The sequence below is a fragment of the Marmota flaviventris genome, chromosome 2 (genome assembly GCF_047511675.1).
Source record: "Marmota flaviventris isolate mMarFla1 chromosome 2, mMarFla1.hap1, whole genome shotgun sequence".
Classification (NCBI taxonomy): domain Eukaryota; kingdom Metazoa; phylum Chordata; class Mammalia; order Rodentia; family Sciuridae; genus Marmota; species Marmota flaviventris.
The window spans coordinates 32,031,446-32,048,603 of NC_092499.1; the positions used below are offsets into that span (position 1 = coordinate 32,031,446).

The following is a 17,158-nucleotide window of genomic DNA, read 5'->3' on the forward strand; positions in this document are numbered from 1 at the left end:
AACTAGCTTTGGTAGCTTCTCTGCCAGTTCTCCTCTGTTACAAACACAGATTTCCTTTCTTGGCCCTGCCAGTGAGAAGAATCTATCGACTAGTCTGTGCTCTATAGAAAACCACTTTGGGCTGGGTGCAGTGAGGCACGCCTGTAATCCCAGCGGATCAGGGAGCCGAGACAGGAGGATTGTGAGTTCAAAGCCAGGCTAAGCAACTTACCGAGGCCCTAAGCAACTTAGTGAGATCCTCTCTCTAGATAAAATATATAAAGAGCCAGGGACGTGGCTCAGTGGTTCTGTGTCCCCTGGGTTCAATCGCTGATACCAAAAACAAAAGAAAACCACTCTGGATAAAAAGAAAGGAAGAAAACCACTCTTAGTGCTGCCTCTGTGTCCAGCCGTGGTGTGGGCACTGGTCTATTCAGGACATAGGATTAGGGGAGGTTCCTGCCCAGCTAATTTACAATCTGAGACTTGCCCAAGACAAACAAAAAGAAGATGTATTTCCTACACTGTGGTGGGGAAGAGACCAGTTTTGTAGAGAAGCAGAGGGGATTGTGGAGATGTAACTACTCGTGGAAGGGCAGCGTGGACTAAGGGAAGGAGAGTGGGCTTAGGAGCCAGAGGAGGGGTCCAGGGTGTCCAGTCCGGGCTTTTCCTCTTCCTGGATGTGGAGGAGTTACTGAACCTTCAAGCCCCAACTTTCTCACCTGTGAAATGGGGATACTGCCTGGCTTGTAGGATTGCCAGGGGGAGTGAGTGAGGCAGCACATGTGTGCAAAGTTTCTAATGTGGTGCCTGGCATGTAGAAGGGATGCGAGAAATAGTAGCCACTGCCATTATTACTAAAGGAGTGAATTCTCGATCTTCACAAACATGCATGTTTCAAATGTAGATGATTTCAACAGTACAGATGAATAAAAACAGAAAAAAACTTGTTACTTATAATCTCATTATCCAGAGATCACCACCTGTTAGCATGTTGGTATATAGCTTTCAGGTGATTTTTTTTCATCTGATAGAATATCCTAAAAACAAACAACAAAGACATGAGATTAAACTATGTATTTTTGAATACTACTGTTTTCTTATAGTTTTGTCACATACATTGTTAAAACTGGCTATTATATATTTTTGATATAATTTTCTTTGAAGTAAGCTACACATAATATAGTTTTAAAAGCCAAATATATTACAAGGTTTATAATAAATGAAGACGGGCCCCTGCTCTGTCCCTTCTTACTCTCCGACTTCCTCCTGCTGGTTAGGCATCTTCCTGAGGGGAGGTACTGGTTTAATTTCTCTTTGAACAGCCAGTGCTTCACGCAGCGCCTGGTACATATGGGCTTCTTGTACACGTGGGCTCTTTTTTTGAACAGTTTAAGTCAATACTTACTTATTATAGAATGTGATTTAATACTTTAAAAATATGCTGCTGAAACATATGTTTCAATTTGGTTCATTTTATAGCAGCTCAGGGAGGCTGTCCAAACCTTTGGCTATATTGACTGAGATCTTATTGCCTGGCTATATTGTACTGAGATCTTATTGCCTGGTTTAGATTTGCAATTTTAGTACATCTATTTCTCTTTTGCCTTAAAGAGGTTTCGTAGTGTTAGAATTGAACCTTGTATTAATTAGATGAGGTTTGCTAGGAGAAACAGACACCTAAAGTAATAATGACTGAAATAAGAAAGAAGTCTGTTTCTCTTGTATGTAAAAATCTGGTGGGAGGTCACCTGTAGTTGACACGACGTGTCCATTCCATGACATACTCCCCCCTGTGCACAACTCTGCCAACTCTTGGGCTTGGTCCTATCCCACGGTCCAAGGTGGTAGCTAAACCTCAGGCCATCACCTTAGTATTTCAGGCAGCACAGTGTACAAAGGGAGGAAGAAGACCAAGAGCCAAAGGGCCTGAGTGGTATCTTTTAAGATGGGTTGCAGAGAGCAGCCACATGCCACTCCTTAGTTGCCTGGCTACATCTTGGAATAAGGAAACTGGGAAGAGTCATTACTGTTTGGCCGAATGCCTATCTTTTTTTTTTTTTTTTTTAACACTTTTAATTGTAGATAGACACAATACCTTTATTTTATTTATTTATTTTTATGTGGTGCTGAGGATGGAACCCAGTGCCTCATGCATGTTAGGCAAGCGCTCTACCACTGAGCTACCACACCAGCCCCCGAATGACCGTCTTGAAGTCGTGGATGCTGTTACTGTGAGAGGAGGGGAGAAAGACCATTGTGACTAGCAGTCTGGGTCACAGATTTCAGGCTCTTTTCCTGTGGATAATCCCTTGTCAGTTCTTCCTCGATGTGCCGCTGGGGCTGCAGGCCATTCTGCTGTGTTTTCAATTTGTTCTTTCTCACAAACACTGATGACTTGGACCTTCTACTTTAACCCTTACTTGGAGATTTCTTCCCTGTTCACTCCTCTGGAATTGGAGGCCTTGGGATACCTTCTTGGATGTGAGAAGACAGGAGACAAGTAGAGCCCTTCCCCAGGAGTAAAAATCTGCTGCCTTCTGCCTAATGTGCTTCTGGTCGCAACATTGAGATCAGAGGTCCCCCTGGAGGGACTACTATGCGAGTGTGTAGTACTTTCGTTTTTCAAATGTGCCCGGGTGTTACTGTGTTGATAAAACTCAAATTCAGTTGCAAGTCTTCTCTTGAGGCTGTGTGATATGGCATGTTGATCTTTGCCCAACTGTGAGTTCATTCAGACCTAGATTCTATCTGGCCTCTGCCTGTTAAACCTGTGGACCAACCAGTCTGAATTTCAGTCTCCACATTTGAAACTGGGTACAGTAATAGTACCTACCTTCCAGAGTTGTTGAGAGCTTTGAATAAGATCATGGATGTAAATCACTTAGCCCAGGACCTGACACTCAAGCCTCCATAAACAATGGTTGTGGGTATTTTTTTTTCCTTTTCTCAGCCAATATATAATGTAAAAGAACAACTAGGGTCATAGTTACTTTTTTGTTGTTGTTGTTTTTTAGCTGAAAGGATATATTTTAAAAGGTTCAAAATCATTCATCTAGCTTCTTATAGAGAGCTCTTTTGATATAAAGCCCTTGAACAGGTGTTTGGGGACCTGTGCCTGAACTGATCTAATCAGACATGCTTTGTGATGGCTTGCATTCATACATTCAAGACAAATGTTTATTGAGCATCTATTATTGCCTCCTCAGGTTACAGATGTAGATAGTCCGTGACAGTTTAACTTTATTCTGGCTCGGGCACAGGAAAAGGTCACCGAATTGAATGCTTTCTGCCTTTGCCAGGAGCGCTAGCTTTGCACACATCCATTTGCTTTGGTTCGTCTTCTATACTAAGAGCAGATGGGTTCTAAATCCGCCCCCAAGGACCCAGTTTTCTTCACCTTTCCAGAATTCTTCTGAGGGACTTTTGCCTGCCTTTGCCTGAAAGCTTGTGGGAAAGCACAGCTTTGCTGGTTGTGCCAGTGAAACACGGTGCAGCTCTGCTGACACCACGGAACCCAGCTGGGGCCTCAGCTGCTGTTGGCATCTCCCAGTCTCCAGGCGACACCACACCTCTGCTGAGGCCCGGAGTCTGAGAGTCTAGGTGGTGAATCATTTGCCTTAGTAAGCAAGTCTGGCCTCTCTTGGCCTTGCCCGGAGGGATGGTGTGGGCAGAGGGCCAGGGCCAGGAGAGGCTGGGGGATGCCTGCCATGCTCTCGTGCCTGGTAGTGGCCCATGAGTCAGGCTGTCTCACGTGGCTCTTGCTGAGTCAGCTCCCAGGGGCCTGCTCTGTGCAGCAGTTGCCCTGTTGGCACTGGGGCTGCGGCTGGGAATGGGGTTGGAGATCATCTTCCTTCCTTCACTGGAGACAGCCTGCTGCTGCCGCCGGAAGCAAACCTCTCAAGTGCTGACTCAGGCGCCTGCAGGCTTCCGTGACTGGGGAATGGGGCTTTTTTCTGGGGTAGAGTCACCTTGCCTAACTCTTCTTTGCCTTTGGGTTTAGTTATTCCTCAGCTCAGAAGAGAGGTGGAGCTGAGCTGGCCCCAGGGAAAGACTGGCAGTGTTTTCAGGGAATTACAGATTGTGAGCTCCTCAGTAGGGAGACCACGTAGATGGGGAAGTGGACCCCAGGCATCCCGGCCCACAACTGTTGGTGTTCTCTTGCTGCCTTGTTACAACTCAGAGGTGGTTCTTGTTAAGACAGGAGAAGAAGCTGTACCTTCCTCTGTTACACTCTCCCAGGACAAATTCTGTCTCTCAGGAAAGATGGAAGAACCACACTCGAGAAGGTGGAAGCCTTTGCAGATTCTTTGGATGCAGATGGTTCCAGTTTCTTTCTTTCTCCTCCAAGAAAGCTCGAAAAACTGAGGCAGGTTCCACATCAGGGTGGCAAATCGAACATGCACAGATGGTGCATCTGCCTTTGCCGTCTCCTGAAATGACAGCAGACTCTCAGATACACCTGAGACGAGGCAACAGCAACTGAGGTTTAGAAGCTGGAAAACAGATGGAAGGTTCTAACAGATGTAGGGCCTTCAAGAAAGGGACTTTTAAGCTGATGGCTGGGAAACAAAAAACCAATCAATTTATACCACAGAAACCTAAGAAGTCTAGGCACCATCTGGAATTGGGGGAAAGAGGGCGCTAAAATCCAAAAGACTGGGTAGAGATCATATGCAGTATAGTTGGGTCCCACAGATCTCTTCCTCCTCTGCTCCATGTGATTGCCTGACTGCCAGTTCCTTCTGGAAGAGGTAAAACAAGATTTCTACACTGCAGACACCAAGCTCAGTAGACAATAAGGCAACTATATTTAAAAAATAGAGAGAAGAAATAACTGTTCATACACTGAAGCCTTTGTGCTGGGGACTACCCCACCCCCCTCATGGCCTGATTTCTACTCATATTTATAATATTTGTAAATATTTCAATCCATGCCTTTAAAATGTTAAGGATTCTTTTTTAAACAGAATAACAGTTATGATACTCCATCATGAACAGACTACCAAGGATGACCATACCTCTAAGCAAAAGTATATTAGAGACCAAAACACAAATTGAAAAAAAAAAAAAAAACAAAACAAAACAGCTGAAACAAACTATACTGGGAGAAAATGAACAAAGAAATAAAAAAGAGCTATTAGTAATACACGTAGGCAAAGGAAAAGACATTATTCCGGTATTGCAAAAACAGATGTTACTTAGCTACATTGGTACTTCCCACTTTAAAAAAAAGTAGAGAATTAAAAAGGAGCTCTCTTGGAAATGATGAAACCATGATAGGGAAATTAAAAAATGCAGTAGAAGAGTTAGGGGACCCCAAGAGTTTGGATCTTTCATGTCCCCTGATGTGTTAGGCAATGCAGGAATGTTTAGAAGTGAAATGATGACATGATGAGGGTTGTGACCTCATCTCTGGATTAATCCATTTGATGGGTTGATAATTTGAATGGGCTACTAGGTGATAACTGCAAGGCAGGCTGGGTGAGGCTGGAGGAAGTAGGTCACTGGGGGCATGCCCTTGGCAGTTGTATTTTGGGCCAAGGCATTCTCTCTCTCCCATTCTTTCTCTCTGCTTCCCAACTGCCAGGAGCTGAGCAGCTTGCCTCTGCCACATCCATCAGCCTCACCTTATGCCCAGAATAAAGGAGTTGGCTGATTATGGACTAAACCTCTGAAACTGTGAGCCCAAAATAAACTTTTCCTCCTGTACCTGGTTCTTGCTGGGTATTTTGGTCACAGCAATGAAAAGCCGACTAACACAGAGTGGTATTTCTCAGAATAAAGAGCAAAAGGAAAAAAAGAGAGAGAGAGGAGAAAAGATAATTTGTCCATGTGGAGACGCTCCTCTGTAATCCCAGCAGTTAAGAGGATCGAGAGTTCAAGGCCGGCCTCTGCAACTTAGCCAGACCCTGTCTCAACAAACAAACAAGCAAAAAACACCCCGAAAGGTGTGGGGAGTGTAGCTCAGTGTTAAAGCACCTCTGGGTTCAATTCCCAGTGTCCAAAAATAAAAAGGTAATTGAAGAACTAGTCTAGAAAACAAGGCACATCCCTTTGACATTTTAAAACACTGGGGACCAAGAGAAGAAACTGAAAAATTCCACAGAGAAAAAGACATGTCACAGAGGATCAGAAGGGAAAATGGCTCTAGGGCATCTTAGCAGTGTTGGAAGCAAGAAAATAATGCAGTTATAAATGAAAATCTCCAGTCATCTTTATTCCAGACATGGAAGATAGACACTTTCTCTCTCTCTCACACACACACACACACACACACACACACACACACGTTCAACTTCTACACATGGAGAATGTACTCTGAGAGAAGAAACCGAGGGGAGGTGCTGGGGAATGGCTGTGCCCCAGGCAGGAGGATGAGCAGTTCAGACCCCAACAGCATGACTCAGGCTGTCCTCACCACCTCACCCCCTGTGGGTGTGCCATCGACTTACTGAGGACTGACTTCCTGGTCAGGTTGCTGTCTGCCCTTGGCTGTCTGGCCCCTGGGCTGAGGACAGGCCTTCCTTGCCGCACTCACTAGATGGACACTCATTTTACCTTTACAGAGTGTTTTCTTTGCCCAACCCTGAGAACTAGAGGTAGACCAGAGTGAATTTAGAAACAAAATACTCGAGGAGCCACTGCCCCAGCCATATTCCTGATGGAGGTCCAGCATCTCTTCCTATGGCCAGGCACCCACACCGTGGCTACCTTGTTTCCCAGAACTCATTCATGATCTTGCCTAGGGACTTTCCCGGGGCTCTTATAAATTCTCTGGAACCATAACTGGACACCTGGTTAGCCTGCTTATTGCCTTCCGTGAGGCTCCGTCTGAGAAACTAATGTGACTCCATTTTTAAAAATAAATAAATAACAGCAGCTTCTACCTCAAGGCCTGTCCTAAGGAAGGGGGCGTGACCCTTGTCCTTGGAAAAACCCCCAGAGCACTCCTAAGCACATACCCACCCTGCTGAGTTGTTTGTAAATAACAGGAGAGGTCTGCAGTGCCAGGTGTCCCTGACTCAGTTAGGCTAGGTGAGGACCCATGGCAACCCCCCTAGCAACCTCCAATCAGCATGAGACAGGGAAAATACCTTGGATGCCAGATGACCCCCAAGTAGTTTATGGTGGTTGATAACATGTTGGGAAACCATGTAGTTTAGCACACACACCCCTCGTGGCCTAAACCAATCAGTTCAAATGAATCCTCCTCTTATATTAACCAATTACCCTTACCCAACTTGTTCCCGTCAGTGAATGTGCTAATCAGTGTTAAGAGTTGTTGTTTGATTTTCCCGCGGTATGGAATGATTTGCTGTGTGATGTTGTGACACATAAAGTATCCCCCAAAAACCTATAAAATCTCACTGAACAAAGGACTGGGACTCACTCCCTGGGACCGCTGCATCGGGAATGGTTGTGAGTCCAGGCTCCAGCTTGCAATAAAGACTTGTGTGATTGCATCGGATTTGGCTCCTGGAGGTCTATTGGGGTCCCACGAATCTGGCATAACACGTCTAGCCAAGGCAGTATTTTCACTCATATGTTGAACTGTGGGTGGAATTGTATCTCCCTGCCACCTTGCAGAAAGTATGCTGAGGTCCTAACCAGTGAAGTTTGGAAATAGTCATCGTGGATGTAGTGAAGATGAAGTCATTTTGGGCCAGGGTGGGCCCTAATCCAGTGACTGTATCCTTATGAGAAGACGCAGACAAACAGAGCATGCTATGAGGACACACAGAGAGACACAGAGGGAAGAGCACATTATGAGTCTGGGGGCAGAGATGAGTTATGCTGCCCTGAACCAAGGAGCACTAAGGACAGATGCTGGAAGAGGCATGGTGGAATTCTCCCCCACAGCCTTTGGAGGGCGCATGGTCCTGCTGACTTCCGGCCTCCAGAACTGTGAGTGAATGAATTTCTTTTTTTGTAAGCCACCCAGTTGGTGTTAATTTGTTATGGTGGCTCTAGGAAACAAGTGCACGCAGTTCCATTTTTGCTTGCCACTCTTTTTGTCAACAGTAAACCTTATCTTACTTAAGGATGTATACTTAGGTGGTAAAATCATAAAGAGAAACAAAGGGATGAATCCCAGAGGTTGGCATCGTGGAGCCAGGGTGTAGCTCTGTGGTAGAGCATGTGCTTAGCATGACCAAGGGCCTGCGTTCCATCCCCAGCACATACAAAAAAAAGAATGAATGAAGAAAGAAAAAAAAATTAACATTGTGGGGCTGCTGGATGGCATTACATGGGCTTTTAATCTTATTTTTAAAAACCATATACACATTTTACGCACTCTTCTCTATGTACAATATTTTAGTACATTTAACAGATTAAGAAAGAAAAGACCCAAACAATACAATTGTCAAAACAGATTAGTTGCTTAGTCTAGGAGAGAGGGGGCCAAACAAATCATGTCAACCTAATGAAAGCCTGGGGACGGGGGCCTTGGTGCCAGGATGAGCATTTAGCAAATCAGGGCCCCCTGTGCTAATGGAGATGAATAATAAATAAGAAATCTCAAATTGATAAATCATCTGCCAAAGCTAAGTTTACCATTAAGACCTAATAGGACCACGTCCTCAGCTATGTCAAGTTTTGAGAGCCAGGCCTTTAGCCCAGTGGTATTAGATCAAGCTCACAAAGCCCTTGTGGACACTTTAACCCTCCACCCTGCATTTCTTCCTCTGTCCTCCTAGCAGGGGATGGCCTTGAGTCCATTTAGGCGGTCTGCATTAAATTATGTTGCTCCCATAGAAAGTCACTCCGCTGCCTGTGTCTGTGGAGGATGGGTGTTGTTTTGGTGCTGGTTTGACTCTTCGAGTCTTCCCTTTCTAACAGAGAAAGCAGGCTCCGATCTTGGACCAGTAAGTAGTAAGGTCTACAGAAACTCAACATTTATTTATTTACATCATGTTAGAAGAATACTTGGCTTTCCCATTATCAATAGTAACCTAAAATTTCTTTTCTAAGTAATTTTTTTAAAAGTCAGTTTCTAAAGAAAAATTTTAAGTAAAAGGCACTAAGGGGTGTTCTGATCTGAAAACAAGAACAATGTTCTTGGATTATTGAACTTTGGAAAAACCATGATGATCTATCGTACTAGTAGTTGAGTATTGGTTCTTACTGGCGCGCTCTTGTCTTGACATGATATTCAGTTTTGTCACACGACTTTCCTCAGAGAAGGTGGAAGGCCCTTGAGGGCAGAATCTCCAGCTCATCCTTCTTTGTGGAACCCCCCCCACCCCACCCCACCTTGCGCCAGTGGGATGTGTTAGTCACTGGTGAACCCCAGCTGGGGGTACTACTCATTCTCTCGTCCCCGAGACCCATGGCTCCCCCTAATGCCTGGCAGCAAAAGGATGAGGAAGTCCATAGTCTCAGAAGATGTGCAGGTATTCCTTCAGTCCAGTCAGTGGCCAGTAAGGGGAGCGGTCTTCCAGAAACCTGGGTCCTGTGCATGGTTCTGGGTGGGGCTGTGGCTTGGGTTCCAGATGAGAGGGAATGAGCTGCTTACTACCTCCAAGTCAGATCCCGTCATATTCTAGAGCCGAGAATGAGACACACTTAGGTGCAGCGGCTGGGAATGGTTAGAGGAGTGTGTATGGTGTTCAGCTGTGTGGTGTTGGTTTCTGCTGAAGGAAGAATCGAGGAAAAGGGAGAGCAGAGAAGACTTATCAGGACCGCGTTAATGTTGGGCAGAAACCGAGGAAGGTGTTTAAAGGACACAGAATGTCTCTGGCCCCTGGATTGCACAGCATAGAGGTGAAGAATGTGGCTCTGAGACCAGAGGGATCTGAATCCAGTTCCCATCCTCATCCCTCACTGACTGGAGACAACTGGATTGACCTTTCTGTGTCTTTTGGCATGGGTCAGGTGGGGAAGGTAATTACACCTGTTTCACAGGTTGACTTAAGGATGAATAAGGACTTTGTAAGTAAACAGCATCATGCGGCTATAGAGTAAGTAACAAGCTAGCATTAATAAAACATTCCATTTATTTATACAGCCAAATTGATTGTATGGTTATTATGTGTCAGGGACTGCCAGGCTTTCCCCATCAAATACTTGATTGCAGAGTCCCATGTATAGTATATTTCTTCGTAATAATACTAGCTAGCATGTTCTAGGTGCCTATTTATGTGGCAGGCACTCTGCTAGCTTCGGTGTTACTGTAATGCATTTAATTTTTATTCCCATTTTCTAGAAGTAGAGTTTATGGATTTGTCCAGAATCACATAGACAGAGTGTCAAGCCTGGGACTTCAGTTATCTACTCTCTTTGCCTGTTTCCTATGACTCTGGCTACTATCAGCCTAGACCTATAGTCCAAAATTGAACTTGGCTTCCTCAAATGGGCTTTTTCCCCTCAACTTCCCAGTTGGACTACTACCATTCTTCTTGCCACCATAAAAGGCTGGAGACTCTTCTCTTCTCCATCAAGCTCCTGTATCTGGTTAATCACCAGGTCTTTAGTTCAAGTGCATCTTTTTCTTTTTCCTTTTTTTAGTTCGCCTGACCCTGGCCAGGCTCCTATTGACTTAGGCCTGGGATCATTCATTGTTCTCAGTATTTTCTCTACTTCCCTGCACATGAGAGGTGAGGGCTGCACAATATACTCTCCTGGATATGGTTTCTAAGACATGAAAGCACAATTATTTGTTATTGTCACAGCTGCTCATCAGTGGTAGAAACTCATAATGGGCTCACTACAGTGTTACTGATGTATAAACTATTGTGACTGTAACCTTTCCCACCTGCCCAGGATAGCATGTTGGAAGAAAACTGTACTCTTTATGTTTTAAAGCTTTCCTCTTCAAATAGTGCTAGGACAGCTGGATAGCCACATGAAGTTGGACCCTTATCTCATATGCTACATAGAAGTTAACAAATAATGGGTCCAGTGTAAAAGCTAAAAGTCTTAGAAGAAAACATAGAGGTAAATCTTAATGACCTTGGGTTTGGCATTGGATTCATAGATATTACACCGAAAAGCATGAGCAACAAAGGAAAATATAGATAAAGTGGACTTCATCTAAATTAAAAACTTTTGTACATCAAAGAAAACTAAAGTAAGTGAAGACAACTTACAGAATGGGGAAAATACTCACAAATAATTTATCAGATAACAGTTTACAATATATAGAGAATTCTTACAAAAAAAAAATCACCTGCTTAAAAAATTGGCTAAAGGATCGAATAGACATTTCTCCAGAGAAGATATGCAAATGCCCAACAAGCACATGAAAAAAGATTCAGCATCATTAGTCCATTAGGAAAATGCAAATCCAGATCACAAAGAGACTCTACTTCATATGCACAAGGATGGTGATGATGATGATGACAGAAATATGTGTTCTGAGCATGGTGAGGGTGTGGAGAAATTGGAACCCTCATATTCTGCTGGTGAAAATGTAAAAATGGTTCAGCTGCTATGGAAAACAGTTTGGTAGTCCCTCAAGAAGTTAGATATAGAATTGCCATGTGACACAGCAATTCTATTTCTAGGTATGAAAATTGAAATAGTCGCATAAACATATCTATACATATTCAACACTGTTCTCAGTAGCCAGAAAGCTGAGATGACTCAAATGTCAACGGATGAATGGATAAACAAATTGTCACATACACACACAAAATGGAACATTATTCAACCATAAAAAGGAGTGTCAAATTCGAGATACAGTGGGGCACACCTGTAATCCCAGCTACTCAGGAAGCTAAGGCAGGAGGATTGTAAGTTTAGTGCCACCTAGAAAGACTCTGTCTCAAAATAAAATAGAGGACTGGGTATGTAGAGTACCCTTGTGTTCAGTCTCTAGGACTGAAAACCAGATGAGAGCTGTACTGATATAAGCTGTAATATGGATAAATCTTGAAAACATTAAGTGAAATAAGCCAGATGTAGCGTATTGTGTCTCACTTACATGAAATATTCAGAAAGGTAAATTGAAGAGACAGCACATTGGTGGTAGCTGGGACTGAGGGGAGGGAAGAACAGGGAATGGGTGTAAGACTTCCTTTTCGGGGTGATAACTTTTTTTTTTAATATACCCTTATTTTATTTATTTTTATATGGTGCTGAGGATTGAACCCAGCGCCTCAAACGTGCTAGGTGAGTACTCTACCCGTGAGCCACAGCCTCAGCTGCATAAAGATGTCTTTTGAAGGTAGATAAGAAGTGATGGATCTACAACATTGTAAAAATACTAAATGCCACTGAATTATTCACTTTAAAATGGCTAATTTTATATTGTTCAAATTTCATCTCAATAAAAAAGTCAACAAAAAACAAAAAGAGGAATGCTTTCACAAATTTATGGGCTTTAATTATTAATAACTGATGCTTTGTAGTTACCGTATTTCAGGACAGTATTGTCTATGACCCTCTGCCAAGATTTCTAGATGGTTTTTGATTACACCCTCTCTATTTTGATAAGGTTAGGACTCCTAAACCATGCATTCCTAAAGCAGATACCTTTAGGGGCCCTGAGCAGTTGAGCAAGTGTTTAAGGTCAGCTGGGTGTCAGGCAGCAGGGGACAGTGGCAATTAGTGGAACCTAGCGTAGCCATCCTGTATAAAGGCATTCTCATTCAGACAGACTGTCCCTGGCTTGTTCTTGGCCCATCATTCTGCCACACTTATTAAGCCAACTCTTAGACTAATATGAAACTTCATCCTCCTCCCGCTGTGCCCTGTCCCAGCCACGTTGGGGGGTGGGGTGGGGGGTGCCAGCCACCAACCCCACTGAGTATGAAAGGGGAAGGGAAGGATTCCCTCTGAATCTTCTGTTTAGGGGTGGCTCAGAGACAGTCAGCAGCTGGTGGCTGCCTCTGGAGAGGGAATGGAGGGTTTCTTTAGTGTCACTTGCCTGCAGTTTGAATGTCTACTTGACCATTATCTCTGCCACAGAAGAGTCTGGAAAGATCTTTTGTTAATAGATGAGATGGAGAAAGATTTTTTTTTTTTTTCCTTTCCTTTTCTTTTTGAAAACCTGCCCAAGCATTTGGAGGCCTGTACTCACTCAAGATGCTGGAAGCCTGGGGTGGGGAGGGGTGCATCCAGGGAGGAGGGGGAGGGTGTGGAGGAAAGAGCCTTTGTCCATTAGGTCTGGGGAGTGGCTGTTTTCTTTTGTGCCTCCAGCTCTATAGCTGCTGGTAATCCCTCTGAGCTGCTGCTTTTCTGAGAAGCACGTAGGACACAGATCTTTGACCCACATTCTTTCAATATATAACAATTAAATGGACCTTGATCTGGGGGACAGGCTGTGACTTGAGGCCCCTGCCTCAAACCCATGCCCTGAACTATCTACCCAAAGGAATCCACATGGATTCCTTCCATATAGATATGGAAGGGTTTGAACTCTCACAGAGTCTGCTAATGCAAATACCTCTTAGGAGGTAAAGGTTCAGCCTTCTGGAGGCTCTGTGGGATAACTGGAGAACCAGCCAAGGGAGTTAGAGCTAGTGGGAAGCCCTTTGGAGTACCCTGGCACACATAGGGCTGAGAACTATTTTGTACTCTCTTTGCTGTTCCTCTAGATAGATCTGGCTGGATGGAGCTAAGTCAGCACTTCTTATTGCTATTCTGTCTGCATCAGGTTCCTTTGCCACCCTTGCCATTTGGGCTTGTGTGGCATGGACGAGGGGGGAGCCTTCCTCTTTTCTCTAAACAGCAGCCTGTTGAGCCCTGAATTCCAGGTGCCCTAGTGTCTGACCCATGAGCAGCAGTGCTTGCATGGAGCCTTTGGAACTTTACCACTTGTGAGGATGGAGGCTTGGCTTCCACATGGCCAAAGAGCTGGCTTGCTGGCTGCCCTCAGCAGAATTCCTTGGTTTACCTTACAGTACTCTAGTCAAGTAGTGTTTTGGGTCTTTTTAGCAAGATTGGCTCCCACAAGGGCACATTTATCACTGGGATTAGCAACAGGAGGGGGAGGCTGCCTCAGCTGCTGCCCTAGGGGAACCAAGATGGAGCTTCCGTGTTCGAGTTTGGCACCTGTTAGGAACCAGAGTATAACTGCTTTGGTGCACTGGTTCCTCCTTCCTGGGGTACGGTCACAAAAGCATCCGGGGTGTGAACTTGTTTGTGCCTGTAACCTTGCCAACTCATCACTCATTCTCTATTGGTGTTTGGGGGAAGTTACTGGATTATGCCAAAATCTCCAGAGCCTAATAGATGTGCTTTCTTAAGAGTAAAGTAATGTGATCACGGATGCTGTCCAGATGCTGTCTGAAACCTTGAAAATCCAATAATGTGCCTCCAACCCCTGTGACCTGTGAGTGGTTATAACCTAGGGGTACCCTGGCAAACAAGTAGCTACTCCTTGGAGGGTCACCTGTGATTCATAGCTCTTCCTTCACAAGATGGGATCAGGCTATAGGTGAAGAGAGCAGTCTCTGGAGTCTGGCTGCCTGGGACTCAGTCCTGGATTATTAATTGGGTGACCTTGGTGATTTGTTTAATAATGCTATAGCACAGTTTCCTCATCTGTGAAATGAAGATGGCAACACTGGTTGAGTATTAAAGGTACTTAGGGGTTGGGGTTCTGGCTCAATGGTAGAGTGCTCGTCTAGCACATTTGTGGCTTATGGGTTTGATCCTCAGCACCACATAAAAATAACGTTATTAAAAAATTATTTTAAAAAAGTACTTGGGTCCAGAAGTGTTTCAGATTTGGGATTTTTCTCAGGTTTGGGAATATTTGTTCCGATTTCACTGGTTGAACACTCCTAAATCATACTTGGCTTAGGGATGCTCAACCTGAAGAAGCTACCTTTTAAGGTAGTTGTGGGACATCACCTCTAATCCTCTACTGCATTTATGTTTGTACCAATAAAACAGGGGGCTCAAAGGTGAATGCAGTGTAGGTGTTTAAGAGATGGTGGCTCCTGCCATCAGGCTCTGGTAGCACCATGAAGAACCTACAGAAGAGGCCAAGAGGACGGCAGGAGGGCTTTGTGTTTAGTGGTTTCCCTGTGATTAATGTAGACTCTGGTTTCTTCTGTCTTCCTTTCCTTGTCTAGTACTGATCCTGCAGAAGGTGGAGAATGGAGACCTGAGCAACAAAATACTGAAGATCACTGATTTTGGCCTGGCTCGGGAATGGCACCGAACCACTAAGATGAGTGCAGCAGGGACTTATGCCTGGATGGCTCCTGAAGTCATTCGTGCCTCTACGTTTTCCAAAGGCAGTGACGTGTGGAGGTAAGGACCTGAGGTGTAGAGGTAGTGTTCCCCAGGACTGTTTTGGCTGTACACATTTCAGGACTTGGAGATCTTAGGTTACCCCAAGTAGGCATCCCAAGTAGGTCTGAGTGACACCCTAAGGGCAATCTGTGTTAATTTCCATGGTGCCAAGAGACAGTTTTGGTAGATGTTTCCATCTAGCAAAAATACCGGGTGCAGTGCTGCATGGCTGTAATCCCAGTGACTTGGGAAGCTAAGGCAGGAGGATCACCAAGTTCAAGGTCAGCTTCAGCAACTCAGTGAGACCCTAAGTAACTTAGTGAGACCCTGTCTCAAAATTAAAAATAAAGGACTAGGGACTCAGTAAAGTGCCCCTGGGTTAAATCCCCAATGCCCCCAAAATAAATGAATGAACAAATAGATAGATCACCTCCTTCTAGGCCCCTTTATGTTGGAAATTGCTTCCTGGAAAGGCCAGTAGGTTGCAGGGGGCACCGTGTTCTCTCATCTCTGACCTGGAGGATGGTAAGGGCACTGTTCACTCTTGGAGATCTTCCCCAGGGTATGCCTAGATTGCTCAACTTCAGTGGCCATTACCGTGGGACTTGGGGAGGGTTTAACCCAATGTCCTCTCTGTAATTTCCCTAGCCAATGAGTATTCTTTGTGCTGTCTCTTTTTTTTTCTTGGTAGCTTAAAATGATCCTTTTTTTTCTGTTATCCAGTTAATCTTTTACTCAAGGCTGTGTCTATTGGACATTGATCTAGAAATTGGAAAAGATGGCCCCTCAGTGTACCCCACAAACTGCAGAGTTACAGACTAGATATGACCAACTATCTCCCAAGTAAGCGTCAGCCCAAGAGGCATAAGGACATGGATCTAAAAGGTCTTGCCCTGATTAAGGAAGGAGGAGCAACTGCAGAGTACATACACATCTCATGGCCAGGGGATAGTAGTATTGCCTTATATTCAAAAGCAAGGACTACGGTTTGTCAGCACCTGTCAGTCTATGAAGTTAGTTCTTCCTGATGTGTTATAAGCATCTGTGTGTGTGTGTATGTGTACGTATTCTTTAAAATGACTGCTTTATTGAGGTATTATTCAATACAATAAAACTCACCCTTTAAAGTATGTAAGTCATTGATTTTTAAAAAAATTTTATTTGTAGTTGTAGATGTACAGAATACCTTTATTTTATTTGTTCACTTATATGTGGTGCTAAGGATTGAACCCAGTGCCCCATGCATGCTAGGCAAGCTTTCTGCCACTTAGCTACAGCCCAAGCCCCTAGTCATTGATTTTTTAAAAAATATATATATATATTTATTGTTTAGTTGTAGTTGGGCACAATATCTTTATTTTATTTATTTATTTTTACGTGGTGCTGAAGATCGAACCCAGGGCCTCAACTCATGCTAGGCAAGTGCTCTACCACTGAGCCACAACCCCAGCCCGTCATTGATTTTTTTTTTTTTTTTTAAAGAGAGAGAGAGAGAGAGAATTTTTTAATATCTATTTTTTAGTTTTCGGCGGACACAACATCCCTGTCTGCATGTGGTGCTGAGGATCGAACCCGGGCCGCACGCTTGCCAGGCGAGCGCGCCACCACTTGAGCCACATCCCCAGCCCCGTCATTGATTTTTAATGTAAAAAAGTTGTGTATTGATCACCACTGTCATTAGTTTCCTAGGGCTATAGAAACAGATTAGTACAAACCAAGTGACTTAAAGCAACAGAAATATATTCTTTTATAGTTCTGGAGGCCAGAGAGGTCTAAAGTCGGTGTCTCAGGATCACACCCTCTAGAGACAGTCCTAATTCCAATGAAGAATCTAGATATTAGAACATCAAGATCTTTTTAGGGTACCGTTCAACTCACTACAACCACTGCCTATTTTCAGAACATGTTTTATCACTCAAGAAAAGAAACCCCATATCTATTATCAGTCATTGCCCAATCTGTCCTCCCCCTGCTTTTCAGCAACCAC

At 44.2% G+C, this 17,158-nt stretch overlaps 1 protein-coding gene across 2 annotated transcripts in view; it reads left to right on the forward strand.

Moving 5' to 3' along the window:
* Positions 1 to 17,158, forward strand: part of Map3k9 (mitogen-activated protein kinase kinase kinase 9) — a 75,981-nt gene that overhangs the window by 29,368 nt on the left and 29,455 nt on the right. For both annotated transcript variants that reach the window (XM_027931633.2, XM_027931634.2), the window contains exon 3: positions 15,009 to 15,189. In XM_027931633.2, coding sequence (XP_027787434.2) covers positions 15,009 to 15,189 — 181 coding nt within the window. The remainder of the gene's footprint in view (positions 1 to 15,008; positions 15,190 to 17,158) is intronic.